This window comes from Toxorhynchites rutilus, chromosome 3, assembly GCF_029784135.1.
Source record: "Toxorhynchites rutilus septentrionalis strain SRP chromosome 3, ASM2978413v1, whole genome shotgun sequence".
Lineage (NCBI taxonomy): Eukaryota > Metazoa > Arthropoda > Insecta > Diptera > Culicidae > Toxorhynchites > Toxorhynchites rutilus.
The window spans coordinates 278,743,464-278,758,719 of record NC_073746.1 but is presented as its reverse complement, the minus strand read 5'-3'; the positions used below and the strand labels follow the sequence as shown (position 1 = coordinate 278,758,719).

General features: G+C 37.3%; 1 protein-coding gene across 3 annotated transcripts in view; it reads left to right on the top strand.

Moving 5' to 3' along the window:
* The first annotated feature begins 9,186 nt into the window (after window positions 1-9,186).
* Window positions 9,187-15,256, top strand: part of LOC129779202 (uncharacterized) — a 184,201-nt gene continuing 178,131 nt past the window's right edge. For 2 of the 3 annotated variants that reach the window (XR_008743586.1, XR_008743585.1), the window contains exon 1: window positions 9,187-10,353. Coding sequence is in view for 1 of the 3 variants with exons in the window: in XM_055786514.1 (XP_055642489.1) it covers window positions 10,272-10,357 (86 nt within the window). In the remaining 2 variants the exon portion in view is untranslated. Of the gene's footprint in view, window positions 10,358-15,256 lie in introns of all 3 variants that reach the window. The other variant, XM_055786514.1, reaches the window with a different exon arrangement.

Below are 15,256 nucleotides of genomic sequence, written 5' to 3'. Positions count from 1 at the left end.
ATACGCTATGGATGATTTGCTCGTACATGTAGCGTGTAAAAAGGACAGATTCGTGTGCCTCGTGGACCACTGGCAAGGACATTAAATCAGAGCAAAAACTTCTTCGGATCGAGAAATTGTGAGATATGAAAATTTCCTCCAAATCCGACTATTTGGTAGTGTTGGGTGAAAGCGGACATGAAACGAGCGATAATCGAATCCGACAACGAACCAAATATTGCCTGAGAGAGTGTGGATGGACCTGTCCCAACGATAATTGGGTTCAGGCCTCGTATCCAGGAAAGAAAAAAATATACAGTTAAAGTGATATGAATCAATTTGTATGTTAATTTAGAACTTCATTTCCACCTTGTCCTGATGAAATACTCTCATCTATGCGGGGCTCCCTTTTTTGTGTTTGTTTTTGTATATAGGGGAACCAGATTTTTTCATTGCAATTTGTACCTCAAAGAAACCCAAGAACAATTAAAAAAAAAGTGGGTTCGTTAAATCAATTTATTGAGGGAGGAAAACACTTGGAACTGATTAAGACGAACATTGAAACTGGGTACAATGTGAATCATCGGTACCGGATACTGGATAAAATTACGAATAGCATCAAAATAAAATACTTTGTTCGAAATTGTTCAAGACTGGAATTTATAATTTGTGCTCCAGTGGTTAGCGTCACACCTATTATGCCGTAGGTTCGGGTTCGATTCCTGTTCTGGTCGGGCGAATTTTTCGTCAAAGAACTTGCACTGTGGTCACACGTATTCTAGAGCTTGTCACTCAGAATGCATTCAAGACGTGTTATTTGGCATTGAAAAATCAACTAAGTATTATTAAAAATGACGCATGTAATACTATGGTGAAACGGTGGAGTTCCTGAGGAACGTTAGTACCATTTAAGATACTGAATACTACAGACTGCAGGCTTTAATCGGTCGATAGTTTAGTCGGGTTGGCCCTCTAGTGAAACGGTGTAATGAGTACATCTACATACCTCTTCGTACTGATTAAGAAGAAGAAACCCCAATTATTAGGAAAAATTATTCATTGTATTCAGGGTGCCGATTTTCCGCCATTCCATTACCCCAATTTCTGAAAGTCAGTCTCCGAAATGTATGTTTCTTCGATTCGTAAAAAAATAACCTTGCATAAAGTTCAGACCATGTATTCCTCAGAAGTGAAAGCGAACAACGTAGTAATATTCATTCGAACAACAGATGACATCGAGGAGAGTACCAAAAGTCATAACATCCGCTCGTACACTTACGAGTATTTCGTTTCGTTTTCAGTAATCCCGCGAGGAAAGCCTGGAAGAGCAATTTGTACTTTCGGTTTAGCTTTGTTCTGGCCCGAAGGGGCGGAAAAATTTATGTGCGAAAACGGCTCGCGTTAGAAGACGGCTATAAATTACATTGCGAGCGTAAAATTGGAACTGCCCACATGCGTGTATGTTTGTGACTGTGAGTGCAGCTCTGAAGAAAAGCAAAAGTGATTTGGAAAGTTCTGTGTATTTAAATTTTCGCCACTTTGGGCGACAAAGCTGTTTCAAATGCTTGAGTCTAACTTCTACAATAGTTACTAATTGCGAGAATCAACCAGGTGAACCGCAAATCCTTTGCTGTCCGTAGTAATTCAAGACCAGATTTTGTGCGTGCAATTACAACACATTTTCGCCTCGAATCAGCCGTCATTAGTCGGTTGAAATTTGAACTAATCATAGAACAAACATGAATTGATACAAGCTCTTTGAATTAAACGTTTTCTAGAGGTCAGACTCTCTTATACCTGAGGAACCACCGGGCCTATTTGCGTGTACCTAGGTTTACATTTTATTTGCTCCATTTTAACCCCAGAGCCCTCACATCATTTCAATCACATCAGGTAATTTCGACCGACGTCTAATTAGCTGGTTAGCTGGTATGCCTCGAATCAACCACTTTACACGTGTGTCACCGTAACTAACAGTTTGTCCGGGGATCAAAACAGGAGACATGAGGAGAGTGGCAGAAATGCGTGATGTATACTCACATATCCATATGTGTGTGGAAGGATTGTGAGACATTATCCATTAACACATTCGTATGGAAGAAATGTCACTTGTTCGCCATGAAAATCGATTTGGTAGACATCATGTAGCGACAAATTGTAATTGCAAAGCGGATTCCCCCAGGCACATTGATTTTGAAGTCCGTGTTAGGGAAACACAGCTCGGTGGGAACAAAAATACCCCCGACATGCATGTATATTTGCAAAGCGGATTCCCACAGGTACATCGATTTTGAAGTCTGTGTTGGGGAAACCGTGAATCGGGCCAATCAAAACTTGGCAGTTAGAGCGTTTAGATAAAGCTTGACATTTTACAGTTATTCAATTGTTCATCTCATGAAAACAAAAATTAATAATTGTGATAGACGCATAGAAATATTTCCTATCAATTGATGCAAACATCTTACCGATCTGTTAAGAAATGTCCGAGTTGTAAGCATTCGATTTACGGGTAGGGTTAGCACACAAATCGGCAGAAGAAATGTATGGGAAAAAAGGAAGTTCTTCCAGTTTTCATGAATTTAAACCGTTTAGAGATTAGCGAAATATAATGCATAGCATATCAAATAAATCTTAGAGAATTTCCGATTCGATTGGTATGCAAACCATGAGAATTCGTTCACAGTGAAAATGGTTATTAACGTTAACTTTGTTTCATAAAAACGTGACCTGTTTTCTGATCTGACACCCTTCCTGAAAGACGTAATTCTACGTCAAAAAGATATTTCAGCATGAAAACTATGTTAAATCAATACAGAAATTATTGAACTATCAATCTGTAAGGTCATGAATCCCATTGGTCGGATAATGTGAAAGCTATTACCAAAACAAATGAGCAAGAATCTACCACTCACTGACATATTTCGGGAAGCACTTTAAATTATTATAGAAATCACTCTAGCGGATAAACCACATCGCCTAACACTAGTTGAGTTTGTAATAAAAGTTGTTTTAACTTAGTTCAAAAGACATATAGTGAAAGAACGAAATATAGGAAATTGGTTTTCATAAAATAAATACAAAAAAAAATCTTCAAAAAATGCGCTGAAAAATAAATTAAAATTGGAATTCATTTTTCTCAAAAATGTATTCTCTAATTCTAAAAAAAAATATATTAACAGCCCATAAAATTATCAACAAGTCATTCATAAATCGAAAAATGATCTATTTTACATGGATTTTTTTTTCCTAACAACAACTTTTTCGGTAGTTGTTGGTAGACATCTTCCAGTGCCTCTTTCAAACTCAAAGATCCTTGTTCCGTGTATGTTGCTGAACTGGGTGCGATATACTACGCACTGGGGATCATTGAAACATTGCCCATCGACCACTATTTTATTTTTTCAGACAGTCTCAGCTCATTAGAGGCAATCCGCTCAATGAAGGTTGATAAACGCTCATCTTATTTTCTAACAAGAATAAGACAACTATTGAGTGTTTTGGTCGAAAAATTATTCAAGATTACCTTAGCATGGGTTCCCTCTCATTGCTCGATTCCGGGGAATGAGAAAGCGGACTCGCTAGCTAAGGTGGGCGCTTTAGAAGGCACTCTTTTTGAAAGGCAAATTGCTTATAATGAATTTTTCCACATTCCTCGTCAGTATACGCTCGTAAGTTGGCAGCGCATGTGGAGTGGAGATGAGTTCGGTCGTTGGTTACACACGATTATCCCTAAGGTCTCGACGAGGGCATGGTTCAAGGGATTGAATGTAGGTCGTGATTTCATTCGCGTGATATCTCGGCTTATGTCCAATCACTACAACCTAAACGCGCATCTCTATCGCATTGGGCTCGCAGCAAACAATCTTTGTGATTGTGGCGATGGCTACCACGACATCGAGCATGTTGTCTGGTCGTGTATCCGGTTCCATGCTGCTCGCTCTCAGCTCTCTCCGCTCTCCCCGTCCTGGATATCTTAGGTAGCCGGGATCCTGATCTTCTGCTTCATCTATACCTGTTCCTCAGAAACGCCGATGTCAACGTTTAATGATGTTTCCTTCGTTGTGTCCCCGTTTCATATCCCTCCTATCCGATCGATAAACTTTTACTTAGTCGCGGCAATACATACACATACTCTTTACAGATGCACGGGCCGAAGGTTGTGCAGTCCACTGATCATTCAACAAGAGCCAAAGGTTGTACCGCTCATGACAACTCTACACGAACTGATGATTGCGCCGGCTAGTGACCATTCTATCATGGATTCCTCGAGTCGAGAAAGACGCACCACGCTAGATATGAGGTACAGACTAGGGGGGCGTTGCTGATTAATGGTCAGCTGCATCCCAATAGGAAGTATCCCGTGTCGGGCACACGTACAGAGCATTGGAGACAGCAACATCCCAATTACGAAAACACTTGTAATACTAACCTCGAGCCAACCGCGAGTAATCGGTTACATATTACTAACATAGATAATAAGAAAAATTGTATTGAACTCCCGGCCCCGTGAGGCTAACGCCATATGAGCCTTTATAAAAATATATATTTTGGAAAAAAAACAACTTTTTCATGTTTTCTTTGAAAAAAAAATCCTAATTTTGTTTAAAGTCAAGATAGCGATATAGTGCAGATCTTAATAAAACATGGATTTTGTCTATCTTTCATAGTTTCTAAAATATATGGCATTTTTGTATGGAGACTCCTGAAAAATGATTTTTTACTCGAAACATTTCCGTGTTTAAATTCTCGCGTTTGACATGTTTTTAGATAGGAAAAAGTTTGCGCGATAAAGGGCGCTGTTACAGGGAAAGATTTTTCCTAACAACAACTTTTTCATGTTTTCTTTGAAAAATTACCACTAATGTTTAACTCGTAACATTTTAGTGGGTAAATTATCTCGAATGACATATTCTGCAAGCTTTTTTCTATTCAGTAACACTTCAAGAGCATGTCAAAAGCGAGAATTTACACATAAAACTGTTACGAGTAAAACATTTTTTATAAAAATGCAATATTTTCCAGAAACTGTAAAAGATAGAAAGTTGACGTCTTCGACTAAAGCCCATATTCTTATAAGATCGAAAACTTTGTCGAATCTTCTTCTTCTTCTTCTTCAATGGCACTAACGTTCCTAGAGGAACTTCGCCGTCTCAACGTAGTATTACTTGCGTCATTTTCATTAGTACTTAGTTGAGATTTCTATGCCAAATAACACGCCTTGAATGCATTCTGAGTGGCAAGCTCTAGAATATGCGTGATCACAGTGCAAGTCGGAGGAAATTTCTTTGACGAAAAAAAACGGTGTCGAATACACTTTGCATATTTGAAATCTCAAAAATAAATTAGACTACTTTTAGAAAAGGGCCAAATTTTTTTTTCTAGATTTTTTTATAAAACATTCGAACTCAAAAATGTGATACCTACAAAATTTATTGCAAAGAATAAAATATATGGAACTCTTTAAATTTTCATAAATAATTAAAAAAACACTGTAAAAAAATAAAAATAGAAATTCATTTTTCGCAAAAACGTATTTTTTTAAATTGTAAAAAAATATATATAAAAAGCTCACAAAATTTACAACAAGTCATCCATACAGCAGAAGACGCAAGCTTTTACCGGGAAAAGTTTTATATATATATATAAAATATCGCTATCTTGACTTTAAACAAAATTAGGATTAGATCAATGAGGTACATATAGAGGTGGAGCAGTAGGCGAAGTGTATCTGTATTGGCAAGTAAAATATCGTGTCGTAATTATTTGCATTCAATATGGAATGTATATGGAAGAAACAAAACAATGTTGAAAGTACTCACGGTTGCATGATAATTTGAGCCAAAATTCTCATGAAATCATTCAACTGGTTGTTTTTTAACAGATGACAATTATATCGGGGCTTATTTCGATTATTCATGTGGTAAAAAGGTCCAGAGAGCAGTCGTATGCTTATTTCTCGAAAGCAGTAACATTTTCGGTGAAATTTTGATTAATTGGCGATTATTATCTCACAACATACAAACCGACACTGAGAGCCTTCAACTTCATAACGGTAAAATCATGAAACTTCGTTTGTTTCTATGAACGTGGGGGAGTGAAAATCGCACATAGAAATATCACTTTTATCCGTATTTTTCGACGTGATTTCACAAATATTCATTCCACGCTATCACATTAGCCTCATATTCAGCGGGAGCTCTACAAAAATTACGTTTTTAATTGATAAATTACTTTCTGAAAATAGCATTTTTACATGGATGCGGTGGGCAATCAAAGATAAACACAACGACTGACGTCACTATTTGCGAAATAGTTATAGCAGAGCATGCTGTGTCGTTCGAAACTCTCCCATCTTCATTACCTTTTTTTCCAGGACATTGGGATTAGATGTTTTTTTTCCAAAAAAAACATGAAAAAGTTGTTGTTATGAAATTTTTCCATGTCGATTTTTCGATGAACGGATGACTTTTTGATAATTGTATGGGCTATTCATATACTTTTTTTGAGAATAAAAAAACATTTTTGAGCAAATGAGTCCAATTTTTAATGGTTTGTGTGCAGTGTTATTTTTAATGTTTTTTTTTTGTATTTGTTTTGTGAAAAACAATGTTCCACATTTCATTTTTTCACTATATGTCTTCTGGACTAAGTTGAAAAAAAAAATTATTAAAAACTCAACTTGTGTTAAACATTGGAATAATGACAAATCGTTCTTCCGACGTGGAATTTAAATCCCACCAGAAACATGGGATGAACTTATTGCTAACAGTTTATCTAGTACAGCGCGGACTCGATAATACACAGTTTTGGATTTGTTTTCACTGTATATAATCGATTTATGTATATAATCAAGTCAGAAGAAAATATTTGTTTAATCGTTTATATGGATATATTTTTCGTTTTTTGAATATAAAAGATGAATTTAATTTTTGATTCATTCCCTTGAAGTCATAAAATACCTTTCTCATATAAAAAATCCGAATTCATTCAGGAGGTGATAGACGATCATATTTGATGAAAAAAATCCTTCTACGCATATGTTCAAATTTCAACAAGGACAGAGTTATAGAACTTTTTGTTTGTTTCGAACTCTGTTGCCTCAAACTGGCGCTACATTAAAAAGTACGCTACAAAAGATGATTCTGTTGCTTCCTTTAGAAAGATGAGAAATTTTAGTACAGGATATAGTTGTGAAACATCTAAATTAGTGGATTTAATTTTTAATCTGTTATTATTAATTTTATTCTTAAATTTATTTTGAACTAGATTGAATCTATCAATCAAATAAAGGGTGTGTCACATCAAAATGCATCACGAAAAAAACGCTGTAGAAATTCGCCCAGTAGACCGATCCTTTTGAAAATTTTAGACAGTAAAATAAAAACTATTAAACAACTTTTGGCATTTTCTTTTTATTCATACTTCGAGCCCAAGCCCGTATGCTCGCACCTTCCTCTTTACCCCGTCCATAAGGTCAGACAGAAATCCATTTTCTCTTGAAGTCCGCCTCCGATTTGACAACTTTTGGGTTCTTCCGGAGGGCCTGCTTCATAATCGCCCAATATTTCTCTATTGGTCGAAGCTCCGGCGCGTTGGGTGGGCTCATTTCCTTTTGGCACGAAGGTGACCCCGTTGGCTTCGTACCACTCCAACACGTCCTTTGAATAGTGGCACGAAGCGAGATCTGGCCAGAAGATGGTCGGGCCCTCGTGCTGCTTCAATAGTGGTAGTAAGCGCTTCTGTAGGCCCTCCTTAAGGTAAACCTGCCCGTTTACCGTGCCGGTCATCACGAAGGGGGCGCTCCGCTGTCCGCAAGAGCAGATCGCTTGCCACACCATGTACTATTTGGCAAACTTGGATAGTTTCTGCTTGCGAATCTCCTCCGGAACGCTGAATTTGTCCTCTGCGGAGAAGAATAACAGGCCCGGCAGCTGACGAAAGTCCCCTTTGACGTAGGTTTCGTCGTCCATTACCAGGCAATGCGGCTTCGTCAGCATTTCGGTGTACAGCTTCCGGGCTCGCGTCTTCCCCACCATGTTTTGCCTTTCGTCGCGGTTAGGAGCCTTCTGAACCTTGTATGTACGCAGGCCCTCCCGCTGCTTGGTCCGCTGGACGAATGAACTTGACAAATTCAGCTTATTGGCGACATCCCGGACCGAACTTCTCGGATCACGTCTAAACTGCTTAACTACGCGCTTGTGATCTTTTTCACTGACGGAGCATCCATTTTTGCCGTTCTTCACCTTCCGGTCGATGGTTAGGTTCTCGTAGTATCGTTTTAGTACTCTGCTGACCGTGGATTGGACGATTCTCAGCATCTTACCGATGTCCCGATGTGACAACTCCGGATTCTCGAAATGAGTGCTCTTTTTCGTTCGACGACATTTTTCCAAATTTACGAAAAATTGACAGTGAAGCATGGCCAACGTGATCTATACACTCTTATCTGATTATAAGCGAAAGCTGAAGATATAATTCCTAAAAATTAAATTTCTACAGCGTTTTTTCCGTGATGCAATTTGATGTGACACACCCTTTAGAAGCTTTCAAACCGCTCTACAATTTGTTTTTTGACACTCAACTTCTTTCTATCTTAATTTCGTTGCAATATCGATATAAACAATTTCTGGTGAAAATTCAAGTAAAATCTTCAAAAATCACGATTTTGTCCCCATTGTACTTATAAAAGCCACTTAAATTTCACCCTAATTTTGAAGAGTAATATTTTTTCGTGAAATAAGCCATATTCGAAACATTAAAAAAAATTCTCAAACTGTGTGTAATCTAGTCCAAAATTGTATATAATCGAATCACATATAATCGGGTTTGTATATAATCGAGTCAGTATGTAATCGAGTCCGACCTGTATTACTAATTGTGAATGAATTTGGCTTCGAGCTAACGGCTCTTTCGCAGGAACTCCCCGATTGGCCCATGCAGCAAAACATCCCCACCAAAGCTGAAAATACGACATAAAACTTGCACGACGCATGCCCGACAAACGTCAAACGTTTGAATGCTGTGAGATGTCCTGCCTTGTGAATCCACCCCCTAACCTTTCGCAATGTAATGTCTCCCGAGCCATGTCGAGCCTGCTGAAGCTGCACAAACCACAAGAGAGTGACAGATGCGTGCCACCTGATCGAGTTCGCTCACTCGCCTCGTCTTGCATTGGGTTCTGTCGTGTCAGTCTTCGGGTATTCGTGCTTCCTGCATGATTGTACTATTGCGGTAGTCACGCGTAGTCCCCAGTACTGCCATCATCCTCCTTGTACGGTTACCATTTTGTTGTAGATAGTAAGACCACCCACCACAGCAATGATAAGGCACTGTTTACACAGTGCGGTTTGCTGACCTGGCAGTTAAGCCGAAACCGAAACAATCTAAGCAAAATTAAAAAAAAAAACTTGTGGTAGCTCGGGTACAATTTCCAAACCCGTTCGCATTCCGATTTCTAACTGACTAAGTTTACTCGGATAGTAACTTGAACTATGTAAACACGGTATATGGCATGTGAAAAAGGGGTTTACGCTGTTATTTAGTTAGACGGTGGAAGGTTGGGCTGCGAAAAAAATTTTGTGACCAGAACACATGTGTAATCAAACAATTCGACCTATTCCGACAGGCGATGTATTCAAACACAGCGACCGTGCTTTAGTGATTTTGAAGAATTTCCCCTAATTGCAGGGTGCATTAATGCGCGCCAAGTTAAAAAAAGAGTGTTGTTGTCCCGAGAAAAATCTACTTTCAGTATTTATCACAGATAAAGCTAGTTTAGGTCCATTTGTCAAAGTGAAAAACATTCGATGGTTTCCAATAAACAAGTTCGAGATAGACAGAATTGACGTGCTCTTAAAAGAAAGCGATGCTAACACTAAACCTGCGTTAGTTCCTCAAAACGGTGTCAAATTCATCGGAAAATAGGATGTTGTTTTGCTAACGATTCAGCAGTTTTGCTGGGCTTATCGTTGCTTGAGTGCCACAGATGCAGTGGCAATCAGCGTTCAGAAGAAACTATTCCATAAGAGTACTTCCGAAATAATTGTACTTGTGTCAACAGTGAAGGAGTGTGTAACCACTGTGAAATGCGTATGAAGTGGTTTATAACTTATTCAGTACAGAGCGTAATCCATAGGGTGCTGCAAAAAATGATGTGAAGTACGGATTACTGTCTTGAGGAGCTGTAATAAACGGAGGATTACCACGAGACATTTTGAGCATAAGCCTAAGCAAAAGAAAAAAAAAGAAAAAATAGTACCACGCCACTATCGTTATTATCATCATCTTTGTCAATGGCCTCGTTGAAAGGATTCCGGAAAGCAGCAACAAGCGTAGAAGAGTGTAAACTAAATCTCGCGTTTCGCTTGGCAGCACGTGAGTATGTTTTTACGATCCCCAACTTTTGTCAGTCAGCAGTTTCGGGGTGGATTCCGTTCCGAACCGTGGGTTTTCCCCGGTCACAATTTTTATCGTCATCTTGCACATTTCCGCTACCAAGACGTTGGGGGAGAATGTATTTTAATGACTTAAGTGAATGGGTTATTAAATATAAGATATGCGGGTATAGTGTCACAGTACAGTTGGTGTAGACTGACGTGTTTTTCTCTCTTAAACCATATAAGATTAAATTGATCTCATTCTCACATGATTATAAAACTCCATGTATTGCAGCTCTGTGTAGATGTAAAAAGCATCGTTTTTTTATGTTCAAGCAGAAAGATAAAAAGCGAAATACGAGGTATGTTCAAAAATTATCGCGACATTCAAATTTACGCGGGTTACGTATATTCGATTCTAATTTTTTTTGTGGCGTTATGTTGATACTCGTGTCTCTCACTTATGCTGACAAGTACGGTTATTTTGAGTGTTCAGTTAATTTGTAACAATTGCTTTTCAAACACGTGTTTTGGTTCATCCGCGTAAATTCGTAAGTCGCGATACTTTTTGAACAGACCTAGTACACCACACTAATTGACACATGTGAAAATCAAGATTGTATTTTGGGGACTGTTTCGGAAGATATCACACGAAGGAGAATTATAGCATATATTTTTGGCATAGGACTTTGATTTCTATATAGGGGGGTAAACTCTACGAAAAATGTAACGATTCATTAAGAGATTTCAAACGCATATTACTCAAAATCGTTATTACGACATATGTTGTGTTGTACACCATTAGACAGGAAATTTAGCCAGCAATTTTTCGCTTGAAACACGAACAGAAAATGTAGTGAACAAATTAAACAATTTGACGATTAAAACGGGTATGTTTTTATAATAAACGAATTGGGGAACAAGTACAAATGTGTCGTCTAGTTGCAAAATCAGCCAACTTCACAAATTTGAGAAATTCGTTATTTCGGTTTTCCAGACCTTAGATGCATTGTTCCACTTATTAGTCGTGAGAAATAGCGCCAAAATCGATCAATTTCCTGTAAAACACGCGTTTGAAAATCATGATGTGCTGAGAAACCGCCCAAATCATATTTATTTTCTACCTCATTCTGGTATGATGTTGCAGAAAATCGTCTTTCTTGATTTTTTTTTAGATGACCGAAAACCGAATTTATCTATTAACTCTGCCGAAATCATATTTTTTTTACTTCCTTTTGGTATTTGACCGTAAACACACGATTATAATAATCCAAAAAAAAAACTCGAAAAATGGTGCTCAAGAAGCAAAAAAAAAATATTATAGAAGGGTGGTATTTATAACACATTATTTACGTAGGACTTCATTTCATTCAATTCGCTTATTGTTTGTTTCGCGAAAAACAGTAAATTTTGACGTGAGTCTCTTCGATTTTGTTGAAACTTGGTACACATTATAATACATTTTGAAATCGTAACCATTTGAAAAAAGTTACATAAAAATAGAATCTACATGCGATTCTACATGAATAACTATATATAACGTTTTATCCTAGGACTGACCATTATCGAGATATAATGGTTGATGTAATGTAGAAACAAAAAACGAGAATTCTCGTTATTTTCTGAACACACCTCGTATCCTCGTATGTCAAAATAGTGAAACATCTCTAGTGATCAGGGTTCGGCATAGTCATAGTCAACTGACTATCTGACAGACTATATCCGTATTCAGTCGGGAATGACTTTTGGCTTCTACACGCAGTTTCTCCACCAAAACGACTAAACGTTTAGTCGCTCTATTCCTCTACCGACTCGACTATATCATTGCATTCTTCCCAGTCAAATTGTCTTCATTGCATTTTGAAGTGACTTCCCCCAAAACGAATTCGTTCCTCTCTCTCTCTCTCCCATGTATCATTATGCATGCATCGATGTTTGAATTCAACGTTCTTTGACATACGCTACAAGTGAGCTAGATTTTTTTGTATCGTACACGAAAATTACTCACACGCAGGGTTGCCAACTATAATTTGAAAAAATCAGGAAGAATGAAAAGAAAAATCAGGATAAATCAGGATAGCTCATATTGGGTTGTCCGAAAAGATAATGCCGATTTTGGGAAAACAAAAACATCATTTTCGATCAAAGTTCTGTTTTACAATTCGCCATCTTTCACTCAGCCTTAAATATTCTATCCTTCCAGAACATGTTTGCTTCCTCGTCGAAAACTGCTGCGAGCCATACATGTGAGAAACAGGTTGCATGGTAGTTGCCCATAATACAGAATCCATTCCAAATCCCACCAGAAATAGAGTATATCTTTCTTCGGGCGAAAACCGGATATGTAAAAGAATTAATAAGCATGGTATAAATCCTCGCATAAGCGGAAATGCTAGTGTTTTGCCTGACATTTTGATCGTTTATATTTTTTCCGAAAAACCTGCAGCATCACTACAGACAATTACAGAAAAAACAATATTTAAATTTTCACTGTATTCATAATCCATGCTTGAAATAAATCTTAACTCAACAATTGAGGAAAGCATGTCAGCAGTGGAAGACTTGTTGATTTTTTCCTAATTTTTATGATATTTAGTGCGGTTATAGATATATTTACCATAGTCCCATCATTAAAGTTTATTTTACTTTGAATCAGACGAACAAATCTATATATATATATATATATATATATATATATATATATATATATATATATATATATATATATATATATATATATATATATATATATATATATATATATATATATATATATATATATATATATATCGGAGGGAGGTATCGAGATACAGAACATTTTTTCATATTTTTTTATGCCACAAATTGCAAATATATGATGTTAGGGTAAGTGTCCCAATATTAGGGCTTAAAAATATGACCCAATTAGGAATAAACCGATTATGGTACATGGGGTTTACTATAATTGGTACCATTGCGTATACAGGATATTACTATAATTTATTTGTTTTTGTGCATTAGTACATTTACCCTATATGTACTAATGCGCATGTACTATTATACATTCTTTTCTCAAATTTTAATATAAATTTAAAATACATAGGATGTTTGTTTAGTAGGCCAATTTTATTGTAAAATGGAATTGGAAATGGAAAAAGAAACTAGGTTAACAAAGAAAATATTAATTATGTATGTAATTCAAACTAAATTGTAACGATCACGCAGGAACTGTTCAATCGCAAAGAAATGTTCAAATAGTTTCACGGGAACATTTTCAGTTGATTGCAATATTTCGGACATATTCTTTAGGTTCGATTTAACGTTCGAAGGTGTAATCTCAAAACAATCAGCTGAAACTTCCTGAACCTCCTCTAACTCCATAGGACTACTATTTTCAACGTTTTTTCAGCTTCTTCAACACTTTCCATTATATCGGTATCAGTCATTAGATCACAGTAAATCACGTTTTGATCCATTTCGCAATATTCATCAAATGACGATGAACAATCGAATGGTACTGCACTGTCGACAGCAGCAAGCTCACGACGCATTAATTCTGCCAGCGGAATATCATCATCATCATTTACGGAAAATCCGGCTTTCCTGAAGCAATTTTGAACAGTCTCAGATTTAACCTTGTTTATCCAAGAGCGTGAAAGTAATTCAATTGCATCCAATACCGATATATCTGAAGGGTCCTAGAGTATATTTGAATACAGTATGAGTGCTGAATAACATGAATGTGAAAAGGAAAAAAATACCGTTGTATCCTCCATTTCTAGCAGTCTTCGTTTTACTAATTCATGGCGATAGTACTGTTTCAGGTTCTTGATTATGCCCAAGTCCAGTGGCTGAACTACTGAAGTAGAGTTTGGTGGAAAAAACTGCAAATTTATCGATTTAAGCTTTGGTTGGAGAGATTTTGGGTGCGCTGTACAATTATCAACGACCATGACCACCTTTGAGGAGAAAGAGATATAAGTATGATACATTCCCATTACACATAATTCCCGAATCAATACCTTTCTATTTTCTTTGGAAAATCTTTCGTCAAGTTGCATAATCCATTTCTCAAAAAGAATAGAGGTCATCCAGGCCTTGGTGTTACTCTCGTATATCACTGGTAATGATTTCTTCTTTTTGAAACACCGTGGGTTTTTACTCTTTCCAATGACCAGCAATGGTAGTTTATCGCTTCCGTCCATGTTGGTTGCACACATGACTGTCAGACGTTGTTTCGAATATTTTCCTCCGTGGCAAGTTTCTGATCGAAATGCAAATGTTTTGTCTGGCAAACATTTGTAGAAAAGTCCTGTTTCGTCTGCATTGTAGATATCACGTGCATCATACTCGGCGATTATACTGGGTAGGGTTTGCGAAATCCAGTTGTTCGTTACACTGAGATCTACACTGGCACTCTCGCCACATAGCTTCCGAAATGTCATCTTTTGCCGTTTTAAAAATTTACTTAGCCATCCAGAACTTCCTTTAAAATTGGGAATTCCCAGTTTCTGGGCAAATTCGCAAGCCTTCTCCCGAAGAATAGAACCTGAGAGAGGTAAATTATTCTCTCTGGCTTGATTGACAAAAATTTCCATTGACCGTTCCAGCTTCTCGTTCCCAACCAACCATCTACGCTTTTTGTCCCCATTCAATTTTCCCATCCGATGCCATTTTTCCTTTTGCTTGAATAGTGTTGACACCGTACTTTGTGCAATACTGAAATCTTTTGCAACTTCAGACACCTTTCGCCCATACTTTTCGACCTGCTCGATGATGCTCAAACGTTGCGCTATGGTTAGCGTATTAATCGTTCGCTTGAAAGGTTTTCCCTGGTTTTCCATACTTGAAAAAAAAGATCCTTGATAATACGAACACTTCGTCTTCACTTTCAAGAGCAATTGAAATGACAGCTAGAAACG